The 16,077-nt window shown below is 51.9% G+C and overlaps 1 protein-coding gene across 9 annotated transcripts in view; it reads right to left on the reverse strand.

The window, feature by feature from the left end:
• The window catches only part of PARVB (parvin beta), a 162,034-nt gene that overhangs the window by 31,068 nt on the left and 114,889 nt on the right, over positions 1-16,077 (reverse strand). For all 9 annotated transcript variants that reach the window (XM_003905676.5, XM_009217458.4, XM_017945377.3 and 6 more), the window contains 4 exons: positions 14,237-14,339; positions 5,516-5,656; positions 4,141-4,256; positions 301-359 (listed from right to left, as the gene is read on the reverse strand). In XM_003905676.5, coding sequence (XP_003905725.1) covers positions 301-359; positions 4,141-4,256; positions 5,516-5,656; positions 14,237-14,339 — 419 coding nt within the window. The remainder of the gene's footprint in view (positions 1-300; positions 360-4,140; positions 4,257-5,515; positions 5,657-14,236; positions 14,340-16,077) is intronic.

The following is a 16,077-nucleotide window of genomic DNA, read 5'->3' on the forward strand; positions in this document are numbered from 1 at the left end:
TGAACTCTCTCTGCCTGCCCCACCTTGCAATGTTCTTAAAGCTCACCTTTTAAGATAAGGAATGAAAAAAATTCAAAGGCTGTGGAAGGTAACTCAGTTCTAATGTTAAAAACTCTGAAGAAAGTGTGCAGAGGGAGGAGAGCTGGGGTGAGAACCAGCATGAGAATCACATGCTACAGTGAAGGGGCGTGGAGCGGAAGCAGCCCCACGTGTGCCGGCGTCCCTGGCTGAAGTGGCAGCCTGGGGCCCCGCTCACTCGGGGCAGCAGGGCCTGGAAGGGCACGGCAGGGGTCCACTTACTCTGTGGTTGTGGTCAGCTCCTCTGAGATGTGGCTGGAATGCAGCAGGCCTTCCCGCTTCTGAAAACCCCAAAATAAACACACAAAATCAGGCAGTGGAGAGATGAGGAAGGACGCACTGACAGGGCAGATGAAGCTGCGGGGTCAGAGATCATCTTAGAAAAGAGCAACAGGGGCCGGGCGCGGTGGCTCAAGCCTGTAATCCCAGCACTTTGGGAGGCCGAGACGGGTGGATCACGAGGTCAGGAGATCGAGACCATCCTGGCTAACACGGTGAAACCCCGTCTCTACTAAAAAAATACAAAAAAAAACTAGCCGGGCGAGGTGGCGGGCGCCTGTAGTCCCAGCTACTCGGGAGGCTGAGGCAGGAGAATGGCGGGAACCCAGGAGGCGGAGCTTGCAGTGAGCTGAGATCCGGCCACAGCACTCCAGCCTGGGCGACAGAGCAAGACTCTGTCTCAAAAAAAAAAAAAAAAAAAAAAAAGAAAAGAGCAACAGGAGAAGGAGGGGTGGTATTGAACATGCATGCCAGGCCTAGGTGAGTGCACAGCAGGGGACCCTGGGCAGGGTGCCTTTCAGCAGCCACAACCTGTCCCCCTCCTCCTCCCACCCTCTGGTCTCCACATGGCCCTGAGGGTTGGCATTTGTGTGGGTCTCAGGAGAAACACCCCAGGTCAGGTTTCCCCAAAGGGATCCTCTATGCTTTGCAGCCAGGAGAGGTGAGGCATGCAATTGGAAGGAACATAATTAACAGGGAACGTCCCCTGCAATCATGTGTGTACACGGGACTGAAGAGGGTGCCCCAAAGTTCGTATCTACCACAAATTTCAGAACGTGATCTCATTTGGAAATAAGGGTCTTTGCAGATACTAGCTCAGACGAGGTCATCATGGATTATGGTGAGTCCCATCTTAATCCAATATGGCTCACATCCTTATTAGAAGAGGAAATAGACACAGAAGCGGACAGAGCGAAGAGGCCGTATGATGACAGAGGCAGAGACTAGAGAGAAATGTGGCCACAAGCCAAGGACACCAAGGACTGATGGCCACCACCAGAAGCTGGAGGAGGCAGGAAGACCCCTCCCCTAGAGGAGGAGATGTGAAGGACATCCTACCCTGACAACATTTTGATTTCAGACTTCTGGCCTCCATAATTGCGAGAGAATAAATGTCTGCTGTTTTAAGCCACCTGGTTTGTGGTACTTTGTTACGGCTGCCCTAGGAAACTGATACAGCATATGTCACACTTTTCCCAGAGCGTGGCAGGTATCAAAAAGCAATGATGGCCGGAGCAGTGGCTCATGGCTGTAATCCCAGCACTTTGGGAGGCCGAGGCAGGCAGATCACAAGGTCAAGAGATCGAGACCATCCTGGCCAACATGCTGAAACCCCGTTTCTACTAAAAATACAAAAATTAGCTGGGCGTGGTGGCGCGCGCCTGTAATCCCAGCTACTTGGGAGACTGAGGCAGGAGAATCGCTTGAACCCAGGAGGCGAAGGTTGCAGTGAGCCAAGATTGTGCCACTGCATCCAGCTTGGGTGACAGAGCGAGACTCTGTCTCAAAAAAAAAAAAAAAAGAAGAAGTGATGGTGGTGAGGGAGGCATGGCAGTGGTGACAGTAGGGGTGGCAGCCCAACTGTCACGGGAGCTCCAGCTGGAGTCTGGGTGGCTGATCCAACCACCACTGAACCCCTCAAGGGACCGGGAACTCACTTCCCACTGGGCCAGCCCACAGGGGACACTATCAAGATCTGAGCTTCCATCCCTTTCCTGTGTTTGACCCCCAGGGAATACTCAGGGTTGGTGATTGTTATTGAACAACAGTGTGGGTGATGCTTATCCCGATTCTCAGGAGTGCCTGCCAAGGAAGGTCCAGAGACATTGTGTTCACCTAGTCACGGACCAAACGTGCCTGAGGCACCCACCGGGTGCTGGGCCCAGGTCTAGGATTGGAGACGTGAAGCTGGATGTTTTACAGGTTTGTAGTAAAATCTCGGTTTTATGGGGGAAACACTGCAGCTCAGCAAAAGCAAGTGATCAGCCTAAAGCCACGCGGCCAGGCAGTAAATAAGGCCCTGCCCTTTCTTCCTTCCAGCCTGGAAATGCCACATCCCTTACACCAACCACTCCATCTGGGGTCAGATAAGGGATCCGCTGAGCAAGCTCAGAGGCCAGGGGGCTGCAGAGAAGAAAGAAGGCGGCTCTAAGGTCTGGGGAGTAATGGCGCCCAGTTCGCAGGACCCCCTGCTCCCATTTCATTCTGCTTTGGTCATGGTCCAAACAACACTTCTCTAACCCGTTATGGCAGGAAGCACCAGCAAGTGCTTGCCTGGTTCAAACTTTCTGCAAACCCCAAAGATTATCTTGGACTCAAGTGCAAGCCTGAAAGGAAATACTCTGGTTTCTGAGCCTGCACAGGGCTCCTGGGGCCCCGAGCTGACGTAGGTGGGCTCGGGAACCATATCCCCATGTGTCCTAGGGAAGCCTTTTCAGGCCGGCTGCCTGTGAACCAGTGGCCAAGACAAGGGGCCATAGGAATGGCCCCCCAGGTCCCAAGTCACCACCACCAGCCACAAACATCCTCCTTAGGAAGGAAACATGGAGACATGGCAGGTGGCCCTCGCCTGATGCCAGAGAGGAGCATTCCCGTCCAGTCAAGACTGAGCTCCCAGGTAACAGAGGGGTCAGAATGCGTTCAGAAAACACAGTGGCAGCCAGGTCCTCCCGGACCACAGAGACCACGGGACCGAGAAGTTTAAAAACCAGAGGAAAGTGGAGCCGGATGTCTCAAGTAAAATAAACACGGAGGTATCCAAGGTTCCAAGCGTGACCTTAATTCTGGCAGCAGTGGTTGCCCCGCAGACCCCAGGCGTGTGTTCCTCCTTTAGTGGCTCAGCAGCCTATGCTGAGTGCTTAGAGGATAGCAGGCGCTCAGTGCACGTTTACTGAGGGAAACTGCATACACGAACCCTAGGCAGCGACTGTCCACTTAAATGTAAGGGAAACAAAGCCAGGCATGGCTGCTCCCACCTATAATCATAACACTTTGGGAGGCTGAGATGGGAGGATCACTTGAGCCCAGGACTTCGAGACCAGCCTGGGCAACATAGTGAGTCCCCGTCTCTACAAAAATTTAAAATTAGCCAGGCATGGTGGCATGTGCCTGTAGTCCTAGCTACGTGAGAGGCTGAGGTGGGAGGACTGCTTAAACCCAAGAGGCTGAGGCTGCAGTGAACCGTGACTGCACCACGGTACTCCAGCCTGGGTGACAGAGTGAAACCCTTTCTCAAAACATAAAATAAAATAAAAAATAAATGCAAGGGAAACAGCAAGAGAAAGGTAACTCTACTTCACCCTCTGTAAGAAGGACCTGGGTTCTGGTTCCATTTCTCCAAGTGAATCAAGAGAAATGAACCCAAAAAAAGAGATGACGGGGCATGATGAATAATCCACGGCGAATGCAAAGCGGCTTTAATTTGGGTGTCTGTTTCATCCCGCGGGGCCAACCTCCTCCAATGAGTAATAAGCACATTCAAGGGGATTGAATTCCAACCAGTTGGCTTTGGAGAGAAATGAATGTTCTTTTCAAAAATGTGGAAAATTAAACCTCAACACCCTCCTGCCTCTGCTTCTGCCTCTCATCAAATCAATGCCATTGTTCCCGTTCCAATCATTTATCTCGGAGCCAGGGTGAGACACACATTTTGTCAAAAGGGAAAAATAGAAGGTAGCCTCCTGGGGGGCAAAAAGGAGGGGGAGGGCAGGAAAACTGCAGAAGGAAGAAGACGTTGCCTCTCTGGCGGAGTTACAGGCAGGCCGACCGCTCGGTTATACTCACCCGCACGACCACCACCTGCACCGTTACATGCTCAGGAAGGCGGATGGGGGCCCGGAAGTGCATGGCCAGAGAGACCAGCAGGTGGAGGATGGCCACCAGGTTCTTCCCATGAATTGCTGCGGGAGGGAGGAGGAAAGGAGACACTTTAGATCAGGTGACACAGGAACCCGAGCCCACGTGCAGAAAGCAACAGAGACACAGCATCTAAATGAGACCCCAGCAAGGCTAGGACGGAGCGAAGTGTGGACAAGTAAAGAGAGCTGATGAGCAACCTGGTGAAGTCATTTCTGGTTTCAATGTCTCCTCTCCTGTTGGCCTAAGGTGACTTGTGCAGATACTTTTAGAAGCACAATGGTTTTAAAAGCAATAAATTGGGCAGTGATGAGGGGAAGGAACAGGATAGTAAAATTAGCACAGAAGGGAAAAGATCACAGAAAGCAGGTCATGGCCACTTAACCATCACAAGGATGTGCGTTATGATCTCTGGCACTAAAAAAGGGCTCCCTCTACACAACGAACCATCCCAACAAGGGTAGGCTGCCAAGGGCGGAGGCTGCTCTGGGGACATTAGCCATTCGCCCCTGCCTTGCCTGAGTCTGTCCTCTCTCCTCCTCAGCATGCAGACTCAGGTTGGGTCATCATCACCACTTCTCCTCCGCAGGGTTTTACAGTTTACAAGGCACCCGATTCCCCACCCACGGACCCAGTAACCCACGAGACAGCCTGGGTCTGCCCAAGGTCTCGATGCCAAGAAACCAGGTGCAGGGCCAGGCTCCAGGGTCTCCTGCCCACCGCTGAGAGCCCAGCTCACCAAAACACAGAGACCTCTGGCCCAGCACAGAGAGCCCTGAAGCCACACCCTGATAGCCCTGCTTCAAGGGGAAGGAGGTGGGGAAGGAGTGGGCAGCACCGAGGAGAACTTTCTCCTGGTCTAGTCTTTCACCTTCTGGGTTCATGTCTTGGCTGAAAATACCATGATGTCACATCTCCTAATGCCAGGGTCACAGGCAAACATCCCACTAGGTGTTGCTGCCACTGGTATTTGGGGTTGAGTCCCAACAAGAACCCCCCAAGGCTGCTTCTCTCTCGAAGTCCCTCTGAGCCACCCATCCACAAACATTGCCTCTCTCCTCTGCAGCGTGGGGAGGATGGAGAACCGTGGCCTGACCAGGTACCTTTTCTAGGAGCTCCCTAACCCTTCTCCTGTTCTTCTCCCCTGCAATGCTCTACCTCTTACGGCGCAGGGAGATGAACCCAATTCTAAGATGCAAGGCCAGATGGGATGATGATGAATGTGGATGACAAATGTGGATGACGAATGTCGAGAGGACGGGCTCCCTCCAGACACTCCCTCCCCCCGCGGCGTGGAACTCACAGTCCACGCTCCAACGGAGCGCCCAGCCGCGGGGCCGCAGCAGGTCATGTACTGCTTCCAACACCGTCTGCAGCTTCTGTTTCTGCCCTATTTCGGACTGTGTCACCTCAGCCACATTCAGCTTGCATCCTGCCAGTTTTTCTGCAATGAGAAGCACAAGAGGAGAGGGTCAGAAAAAGCTGGAAGGGCCAGGCATGGTGGCTCATGCCTGTAATCCCAGCACTTTGAGAGGCTGAGGTGGGTGAATCACTTCAGGCCAGGAGTTTGAGACCAGCCTGGCCAATATGGTGAAATCCCGTCTCTACTAAAAATACAAAAATTAGCCAGGCATGGTGGTACATGCCTGTAATCCCAGCTACTCAGGAGGCTGAGGCAGGAGAAGTGCTTGAGCCCGGGAGGTGGAGGTTGCAGTGAGCCAAGATCACATCATTGCACCCAAGCCTGGGCAAACTGAGTGAGACCCTGCCTCAGAAAGAGAGAGAGAGAGAGAGAAAGGGAGGAAGGAGAGAGAGAGGAAGGAAGAAAGGAAGGTAGGAAGGAAGGGAGGGAGGGACGGAGGGAGGGAGGGGAGAGAGAAAGAGAGAGAGGAAGGAAGGAAGGAAGGAGAGAAAGAGAAGAAAGAGAAGGAAAAGAAGAGAACAAAGAGAAGAAAGAAAGAGAGAAGAAGGAAGGAAGGAAGGAAGGAAGGAAGGAAGGAAGGAAGGAAGGAAGGAAAAGAGCAAAGAGAGAGATGCTGAAGGAACTCAGAACCACCAGGACTGACCCTGGCCTCAAGGAGGTCCCTGAAGTGGGGCAAGTTACCACGTGGCCAAGGGGGCATCTTGAATGTTGATGTTGAACCACGGAACTCTGAGCTTTCAGGTCACTAATCTTCCTTAGAGAATGACTCCAGATTGAAAAGGGAAGAAGAGTTAAGGATAAAACTGTGGGTGTTACACTAGGGAACATTCTATGCATACAAAATGGAAAAAACATAATTCAAGATGCAATTGAGAGGCAAAGAGTTTACCTGGGAAGAACGAAAGAGGCGGTCAGGAGGTGAGAAGACCGTCCGTATGGGTCCCAGAAGGGAGAGGACTGATAAAGATAATTTTTTAAAAGGTCTTAGAAGCTGCCTCTGCCTCCCCACACACCTGAGGCTCCCATTCTTGTTTCTCTAACATTCTGACACCACAATAGGAAGTTAGATTAGATATTCACAGAACTGGCGATGATTTTATTACCGAGAATGAACAGGAAGCAATCTGGAGGAGCACAGACAAGAACTGTCACATTTCGTCAAGATTCAATTACTGAGGCTGAGCTCCAGCCGAGCCTGCACCTCCTTCAATTTCCCTTTTGTTAGCAGTAGGTACTGGCAGGTGCCGGCCACCAGCGCCCCACCCCATGCCTGCTACAGGGCTACATGGCAGGAAGGACCCCCAGTTTCCCTGCTAGTCTTCGATTCTAAGACTCCAGTGTTTACCGACAGATCCCCTCTGCAAAACAACAAAAGCGACGTCACAGAGCATCGTGAGATGGTTCACTGGGAGGGTGGCAGCAAGCAGCACAGAGCCTTCAATACACAGCTGCCGTTGGTGACGCAGGCATTGACGGGCGATCATGAAAGCAATCAAGTCCAGGCTGGTCACAAATGGGGTTTCTGTTTTGCAAGTGATTCCCAGCACAAAGTTCTGTTGAAAGCATTTTAGCCAGAGGCCCCTATGTCTTCAGTGTTATCTCCCCAGCAGCCTCCCCTCCCTCAATTAGAAAACAAACCGCGGCCGGGCGCGGTGGCTCAAGCCTGTAATCCCAGCACTTTGGGAGGCCGAGGCGGGTGGATCACGAGGTCAGGAGATCGAGACCATCCTGGCTAACACGGTGAAACCCCGTCTCTACTAAAAATACAAAAAACTAGCCGGGCGTGGTGGCGGGCGCCTGTAGTCCCAGCTACTCGGAGGCTGAGGCGGGAGAATGGCGTGAGCCCGGGAGGCGGAGCTTGCAGTGAGCGGAGATCGCGCCACTGCACTCCAGCCTGGGCGACAGAGCGAGACTCCGTCTCAAAAAAAAAAAAAAAGAAAAAAATAGAAAACAAACCGCTTTGGTATCCCTTTCAGGATAATAAAATTCTAGAGCAAGGCCTGCTGGGCTCGGAAAACCCCTTCAATCCTTCGTTTGTTGGCTCACAGATAGGGACTGAACACCTACTATGGGACAGGCACTAGCCTAGGTGCTGGATATGGCACAGATAACAGAGGTTCCTAGTGGGGAGATAGACACTCGTAAATAACATCAGATTGAGCGGCAGTGACTGCAAGAGAAAAAACAAAGCAGCCCAACAAAACGCATCCTGCAGGGGAGTGGAAATGATTCCCGCTTATTCATCTTATTTCCCTCCATCTGGATCTAACAGTTCCTCGCTGAGTCATCCACAGCTGTCTGTCTGAATTTGCGCCCTGGAAGTAGAGAGCAAGTAGGTCCCACAGGTGTTCAACAACCACAGACAGGGCAGAGCAGGGCAGCTTGGAGAAGGAAGGAGAGAGAGGATTATACGGAACTGGGTGGTCTGAAAGCCTCACCCACCAGGGAGATGGGGAGCCTGACGCGCCCCCGTTGCACCTGCCACCATCCAGCCCCGCAGACTGAACATGGCCACGTCACCCAGGGTGGAGGAAGAGGAGTCGGCAGAGGAGCGGAGGACACTGGATTCATTTGCCTGGGCTGCTGCAACGAAGCATGCCACAGACCATGCGGCTTAAACAACGGAGATTTATGTCACAGCTCTGGAGGCCGGAAGTCCAAGATCAAGGCACCGGTAGGGTGGACCCATCTGAGGCCCCTCTCCCGGCTTGTAGACAGCTGCCGTCTTCTTCCTGTGTCCTCACTCGGTCTCCCTCTGTGCACGTCTGTGTCCCAATCTCCTCTTTTTATAGGAACCCTAGACATATTGGATTAGGGCCCACCCACTCGTATAGCCTCATTTTACCTTCATCACTTTTTTTTTTTTTTTTTGAGATGGAGTTTCACTCTCGTCACCCAGGCTGGAGTGCAATGGCACCATCTCAGCACACTGCAACCTCCGCCTCCCAGGTTCAAGCGATTCTCCTGCCTTAGCCTCCCGAGTAGCTGGGATTACAGGTATGTGCCACCATGCCCAGGTAATTTTCGTATTTTTAGTAGAGGCAGGGTTTTGCCATGTTGATCAGGCTGGTCTCAAATTACTGACCTCAAGTGATCCACCCACCTCAGCCTCCCAAAGTGCTGGGATTACAGGTGTGAGCCACTATGCCTATCCTATTACCTCTATAAATACAGTCACGTTCCGAGGTTCAACCTGCAGGTCTGGCTGGTAGCAGGGACAGTGGGGGCCTACCAGGCTACCCATCTCTCCTAGTGGGCGAAGCTCTCATACCTTGCAATGTGCCTGTATTTAAAGAGGCAATTAAGGTAAAATGAGGTCACATGGGTGGGCCCCGCATGTAGGACTTGAACATAGGAATTTGGCGGTGGAAACAGCAGGCAACAGAGACCAAAGAGACTGGCCATGCCCGGGTGCTGCCTTAGGCTGGGTCTTGGGTGACTCCTGTGCAGCAGAGAATATGACACATGATCACCTGCATCATCAGACATCACTGTGCCCACTGGTGGGGGCTGCAGGAGCAGCTCAGGGCTCCATCGTGGCCAGGACTCCTATCTTCCTAGCACAGAAAGAGAGAAAGTTGGGGAGGATTCTCCCATGTAGCAGGTGACCCAGAGTGATGGCCACATGTGGGGTTGAGTACACATGTGAGGAAGAACCTCACCTTCACAAGGAGAGGGCGTGCCCATGAGTGAGCAGCAGGATGACAGTCAGGAGCTCCCGCAGCACGGGCACCTCACTCTGACCATATGCAGTCTACTTTGAGGGCTGCACTGCAAACACAGGGGAGCTACACCCCCAGAAACCTGGCATGTGGCAGAGTACCCAGGAGTTGCTTTCAGAATCTTCTCTCAAGAAGAGGGACTCAGCTGGGTGTCGTGGCTCATGCCTGTGATCCCTACACTTTGGGAGGCCAAGGTGGGAGGATCGTTTGAACCCAGTTCAAGACTAGCTTGGGCAACATGGCAAAACCCTAGCTCTACAGAAAATACAAAAATTATCTGGGCATGGTGGTATGCATCTGTGGTCCCATCTACCTGGGGAAACTGAGGTGGGAAGATCATCCAAGCCTAGGGGGTCAAGGCTGCAGTGAGCTGTGATCACGCCACTGCACTCCAGCCTGGGCAACAGAGTGAGACACTATCTCAAGAGAAAAAAAAAAAAAGAAGAGGGACTCCTCTGGAGTCCTGCTGGTTCACTCTGGGTAATTTCTACACGGCCAAACTAGAGGTCTGTTCTCTTTCCTCCTCTCACTCCCTCTCACCTCCTAGAAACACCTCCTTTACCCCTCCCAAATGCAACACTCCTCTGGCTCCCCCTCCCTTGTGACTGACCCCTGTCAGACTCCTTTGCCAGAACTTCCTCTTCCTGACCACTAATGGCTGACAGCCCAGGCCCAGTCCTCAGACCTCTTCTCTACTCCAGATGCACAGAAGTTGGCTTTGACCTTGGTATTTAGCTAAAATCTCCTATTTGGTTTGGGCTTCTGCCCTTGGAAAGCCAAAGAGCTGAATGCCTACATCAGTGTCATTCCTGGCATCCTGGAGCTCAAGGATCAGGTGATCACATCAGTAGTATCACATCAAGAGTATATCACATCAATAGTATATTATGTCTTTTCAGTGTAACAACATTCACAAAACCAGACAAGACATTCTGATGCTCTGTTACTATCTGAATATTCTCGTCCATTGTTCTTTTTTTCAATTAAAAAAAGTGCTATTAATATGTCAAACCACTTGACACTCAGAGATTTTAGAATTGCCTTCTCAAGTGCTTATGCCATTATTCAAACAAGATGGAACAGCAGCTACTCCACAAGAAAAAGGCTGCTTCAGCCAAAGGAAGCCTCATGTTATACTTTATGGATAACACAACCAAGGTAGCAGGACTCATGGACAATCACAGCAACTCCAGAGTAAGTGCTGCATTTGCCAGCGCTAACTGAAGAGGGAACCAAAAGGATGTGTCTTGAGAGGGGAGGATGCGGCTTTAAAGATGCCCCTGTAATTCTACTCCATAGAAGGCACTGGCATGGTTTACAGGCAACCATGGCTGAGATGCAGATGCAAATTCAGAGCCTGTCCTGAGATTCTGAGGGCCAGTTCCATAGTCAGGCTGCCAGATACAAGGCTTGCGGACATACTGTTTCAACTCATTGGGTGGGAGAAGCCACAGGTGCAGGCAAAAGAATCAGAAGTAAAAAATGAAAGTGAACACAACATTCAAGTTTGCTTCTGAAAATATTAGAAAGTATCTGCTTCAGGCAGGGAGCAAAGTACCAATTGGAGGGACTGCTTCAACAGAGGGCCAACACCAGCAACAGCCAAATCTTCACATCCAAGATCTCCAGGACGGCCCACGGGGAGACCCTTCCACCAGGATGGGGCTTGTCTGTGGGAGTGACCCTCCAGGATGGCCCATGGGAGACCCTTCCACCAGGATGGGGCTTGTCTGTGGGAGTGACCCTCCAGGACGGCCCATGGGAGACCCTTCCACCAGGATGGGGCTTGTCTGTGCAGTCCATCAAAGCAGGGAGGTTGAGCAGAAAAGCAAAACCCCAGACAGAGGATCTGCTGACCCCACCAATGCTGGGGATGACATGGGTGGAATCTCTTGCTGACCTTGAAGAGGTATGCTATCCCACGTACAAGGGGACACTGAGTTCTTGAGGCCACTGTCATAGGCATTTGGGGGCCCTGAAAACATATCAGAGCTCTATGAGAACCGAAAGACTGTTCAGCAAATAGCTGATCCCTTCCAGAGTTTGTGGATGGCACTGAGGACCAAAAATCCAAACAATACTCATTTATCTGTCCCCGTTTCATTCCCCACAAGAGGATCCCACAATCTTTATAGGTAATGAAACTGCAGGAATTTTTTCACTGACTTAATCAACAAATGTTTATCATGCGCCAGTCACCCAGGGGACTTGGGGTGGATGGGGTACCCAGCAGGGAGTCAGACACTCCTTATTTCTGCTCTTGGCATTTATTTATCTGTTTAAAAAACAACAGTAATATCAACTCCTGCTTATTGATGACAGACCTGTGCCAGGCACTGTGCCTGGGGCTCCACACATGTAATTTCAGCAGGCAGCTTGGATGGTTTCCAGTGGACAGATATGAAAAGGAGCTACTATGGCCAGGCACAGTGGCTCATGCCTGTAAACCCCACACTTTGGGAGGCCGAGGTGAGTGGATTGCCTGAGCCCAGGAGTTCAAGACCAGCCTGGGCAACATGGCAAAGCCTTATACCTACAAAAAATACAAAAAATTAGTCAGGCATGGTGGCATGCACCTGTACTCCCAGCTACTCAGGCGGCTAAGGTGGAAGAATCACCTGAGCCCAGGAAGTGGATGCTGCAGTGAGCCGTGATTGTACCACCGCACTCCAGGTCAGCCAATGGAGTAAGACCCTGTCTCAAAAAGAAAAGGAGCTGCAGCAACCACAGCCTCACTCCCTTCCTCTCTCTCCCTCTCGAAATTATGCATCTCAAAGGCACAGTTCTCTGCCCCTGAACCCTTCCTGATCAGGATGTTACCCCCACCACTGTGCTAAAACGGCTTTCATCTGGGCCACCAATGACCCATCAGGTGCCAAATCTAATGGTCAATACATTTGAGTGATGCAGAGAAATTGGACTGTTGCAGGAGCAAGGGAGCCATTTTTTAATGGAAATATTACATCATGTCTACACACTGAACAGTCCAGGGAAGACAGAAAGTGGCTACAGGAAAGATCAACCAAGGCACAACAGACCTGGGAAGCCCAGAGGTGAGAGGTGAAGCCTCTCCGAATTTGATAATTCCTTCCTCTACAGTGGCTCATGCCTGTAAACCCCACACTTTGGGAGGCCGAGGTGAGTGGATTGCCTGAGCCCAGGAGTTCAAGACCAGCCTGGGCAACATGGCAAAGCCTTGTACCTACAAGCTGACGCTCAAGGAAGCAACTCATTACACTTGAGGTCAACAATTCTAGTTTCTTCAACATCTGAACGAGGATATTCCCACAATATTATTGGTGAAAGAAAAACACTAGAAATGACAAAAATGCCCCACATAGAAGACTGGGTGAGTAAACTAAGGAACATCCACACAGTGGGGTACAATGCAGCCGTAAAGAAAAAGAAAAGTGGTCTCCACATGGAAGGCTTCCTAGAACATATCACTAAGTGAAACAAGCAAGGTGTGTAAAAGAATGTATAAAATACACCACCTTTTATGCAAGGAACAAAAGGGAAATGAGTAGTTGTGTGTATGGACATTTTTGTAAAAAAATATAAGAAGGATAAAATCAGAATCCATTGAAAATTGTTACCTGGTAGTGTAGAGGTGGAAGAGAAAGCAGTGAGATCTCTCTCTCTCTCTCTCGAGACAGGGTCTCACTCTGTTGCCTAGGCTGGAATGCAGTGGTACAATCATGGCTCACTGCAGCCTCAACTTCCCAGGCTCAAGTGATCCTCCTGCCTCAGCCTCCTGAGCAGTTGGGAATACAGGTGCACAACACCACGTCTGGTAATTTGTAGAGACGAGGTCCCACTATGTTACCCAGGCTTGTCTCAAACTCTTGGGCTCAAGTGATCCTCCTGGCTCAGCCCCTCAAGGTGCTGGGATGATAGGCTGAGCCACCACACCTGGCTAAGACCTTTCAAGGTATGTCATTTTCATAGTTTTGACTTGTGAAGCATGTAAATGCTTTCCATTTTTTAAAGTAATATTAAATAAAATTAAGTGTAAACATATGCCAGGCACCGTGAGAATCCACTATGAATCTGAGAATTCCTCTCGTTCATCATCTGCGAACTCTGCTCTTCCGTTCTTTGCCTAGAAACTCCTGCTTGTTCTCCTGTGTGAGCTGCAAGGCTGCCCCGCCCCCAGGCCAGGCCAGGGTCCTCTCCTCAGAACCTGCGGCACCTCCGAAGGCCCTCATCACAACCAATCCGAACAGTAACTGTAACTATTCGAAAATATTTGTCTTTTCAGACAGACGGTAAGTTCCTGAGGACAGGGACCATGTCTGTTTCAAAGATGACTGTATCTGTGGCACCCAGCACTCGGGACGCATCGAACATCTGATGAATAAATAACCGGTTTGTCTGGCCATCAATCCATGTGTCAGTCAGTCCCGGGAAGATCACTAACCTGCCCTCGCCCAGCAAATGCGACACTAGAGCCCGCCCCGGGTGAGGGAACGTGAGCTATCACGTATTTGGTGACACATTCACTCACAGAATATCGCCGGGGACCCGCTTCCCTCCCGCTGCCTCCCACCCTGAGCTGAAGGAGCTCAAGCTGAAAGCGGGTGGCAGGGACACAAAGTGGGTCTGAGCCCCAACAGAATGGGAGCCGCAGGCAGTTCTGGAAGCTGTCCCCAACCTGCTGCCACCCCATGGCTGGGTGTTCTGTAGAAACGGCGAGGAGAGAGAGGACCCTGAAGCCACAGCCCAAGGCCTGAGGGCACCACCTGGGAAGGGCACACTGCAGCTTCAAGTGTCCTCCTAGGACCTGTGGACCATGTCACTATGCAGAGAATCCTGGCCCAGCCCAGGGCTGCTACAGGGAGATGGGGGTGGGACAGAGTTGTCCCTGCTGTGGACTCACCCAAGAGCTTCTGCAGCACCTGGCCGTCATACAGGTCTTCCTCCAGCTGCTTCACAATGATCCTTTCCTCCACCAGCACGTCATTAATCCAGTCGAGGAGGACCTGCAGGAGACGCAGGCGTTACGGCCTCACTCCGCCAGTGCCACGGGGATGAGGCAGTGACCAGGGAAAGTGCAGACACAGAGACTGCACAGATCTGCAGCCACCAACAGGACCAGAGCAAGCACAGGGACAGAGGATGCACAGCTCTGGGACCACCACCAGGACCAGAGCAAGCCCAGGGACAGAGGGTGCCCAGCTCTGGGACCACCACCAGGACCAGAGTAAGCCCAGGGACAGAGCGTGTCCAGTTCTGGGACCACCACCAGGACCAGAGCAAGCTCAGGGACAGAGGGTGCCCAGCTCTGGGACCACCACCAGGACCAGAGCAAGTTCAGGGACAGAGGGTGCACAGCTCTGCAGCCACAAGGACCAAAGCAAGCACAGGGACAGAGGGTGCACAGCTCTGCAGCCACAAGGACCAAAGCAAGCACAGGGACAGAGGGTGCACAGCTTTGCAGCCACCACCAGGACCAGAGCAAGCTCAGGGACAGAGGGTGCACAGCACTGCAGCTGCCAGAAGCAGAGCAAGTGGAGGGACAGAGGTTGCACGGTTCTGTGGCCACCAGGACCAGAGCAAACACAGAGACAGAGGCTACACGGCTCTGGGGCCACCACCAGTACCAGAGCAAGCACAGGGACAGAGGCTGCACCACTCTGTAGCTACCACAAGGACCAGAGCAAGCTCAGGGACAGAGGGTGCACAGCTCTGCAGCCACCACAAGGACCAGAGCAAGCTCAGGGACAGAGGCTGCACCACTCTGCGGCCACCACAAGGACCAGAACAAGCACAGGGACAGAGGCTGCACAGCACTGCAGCTGCCAGAACCAGAGCAAGTGGAGGGACAGAGATTGCACAGCTCTGTGGCCACCAGGACCAGAGCAAACACAGAGACAGAGGCTGCACAGCTCTGGGGCCACCAGGACCAGAGCATATGCAGAGACAGAGGCTGCACAGCTCTGGGGCCACCAGGACCAGAGCAAATGCAGAGACAGAGGCTGCACAGCTCTGGGGCCACCAGGACCAGAGCAAACACAAAGACAGAGGCTGCACAGCTCTGGGGCCACCACCAAGTCGAGTTAGCACAAGGACAGAGGCTGTACAACTCTGCAGCCACTAGGACCAGAGCATCTGGTGTTCACCTTGGTATGGGTGGGGGGCCAAATGATTCAGTATTGGTAATACTGCACTCTCCTCACCCCAAGACAGTCAAGGTGACCTACAAGATGTTCATTCCTCTCTGGTCACCCTAAGCCTCAACCCACCCTAACCCAGGACAGCAAAGGGGATTTATGCATCATTACTGACAGGCTTGGTGCGCCCACCCTCAGCTGCATTTTGTATACACCCTTATTGAGACAGAATTCTCACTCCACACAATTCATCCTTTAAAAGTGTGTGATTCGATGGCTTTTAGGATATTCACAAAATTGTGCAACCATCACCATGATCCATTTAGAGCATTTTCAACCCTCCAAAGAAACCAATGCCCATTAGCAGCCACTCTCCCTGTCTCCCTCCCACACCCCCTCATAGCCATGAATCTACTTCCCCTCCCCATGGATTTGGCTTTCTGGACATTTCATATAAATAGGAGCAGATGATGTGTGCCCTTTCGCGTCTGGCTTCTATCACTGAGCGTGTTTTCGAGGTTCATCCATGTTACAGCATGTTTCCGTCCTTCTTTCGTGCCTATGCTGAATCATATTCCATCTCATGGGGGACCACATTTTGTTTCTC

Source organism: Papio anubis, chromosome 16, assembly GCF_008728515.1.
Source record: "Papio anubis isolate 15944 chromosome 16, Panubis1.0, whole genome shotgun sequence".
Taxonomy (NCBI): domain Eukaryota; kingdom Metazoa; phylum Chordata; class Mammalia; order Primates; family Cercopithecidae; genus Papio; species Papio anubis.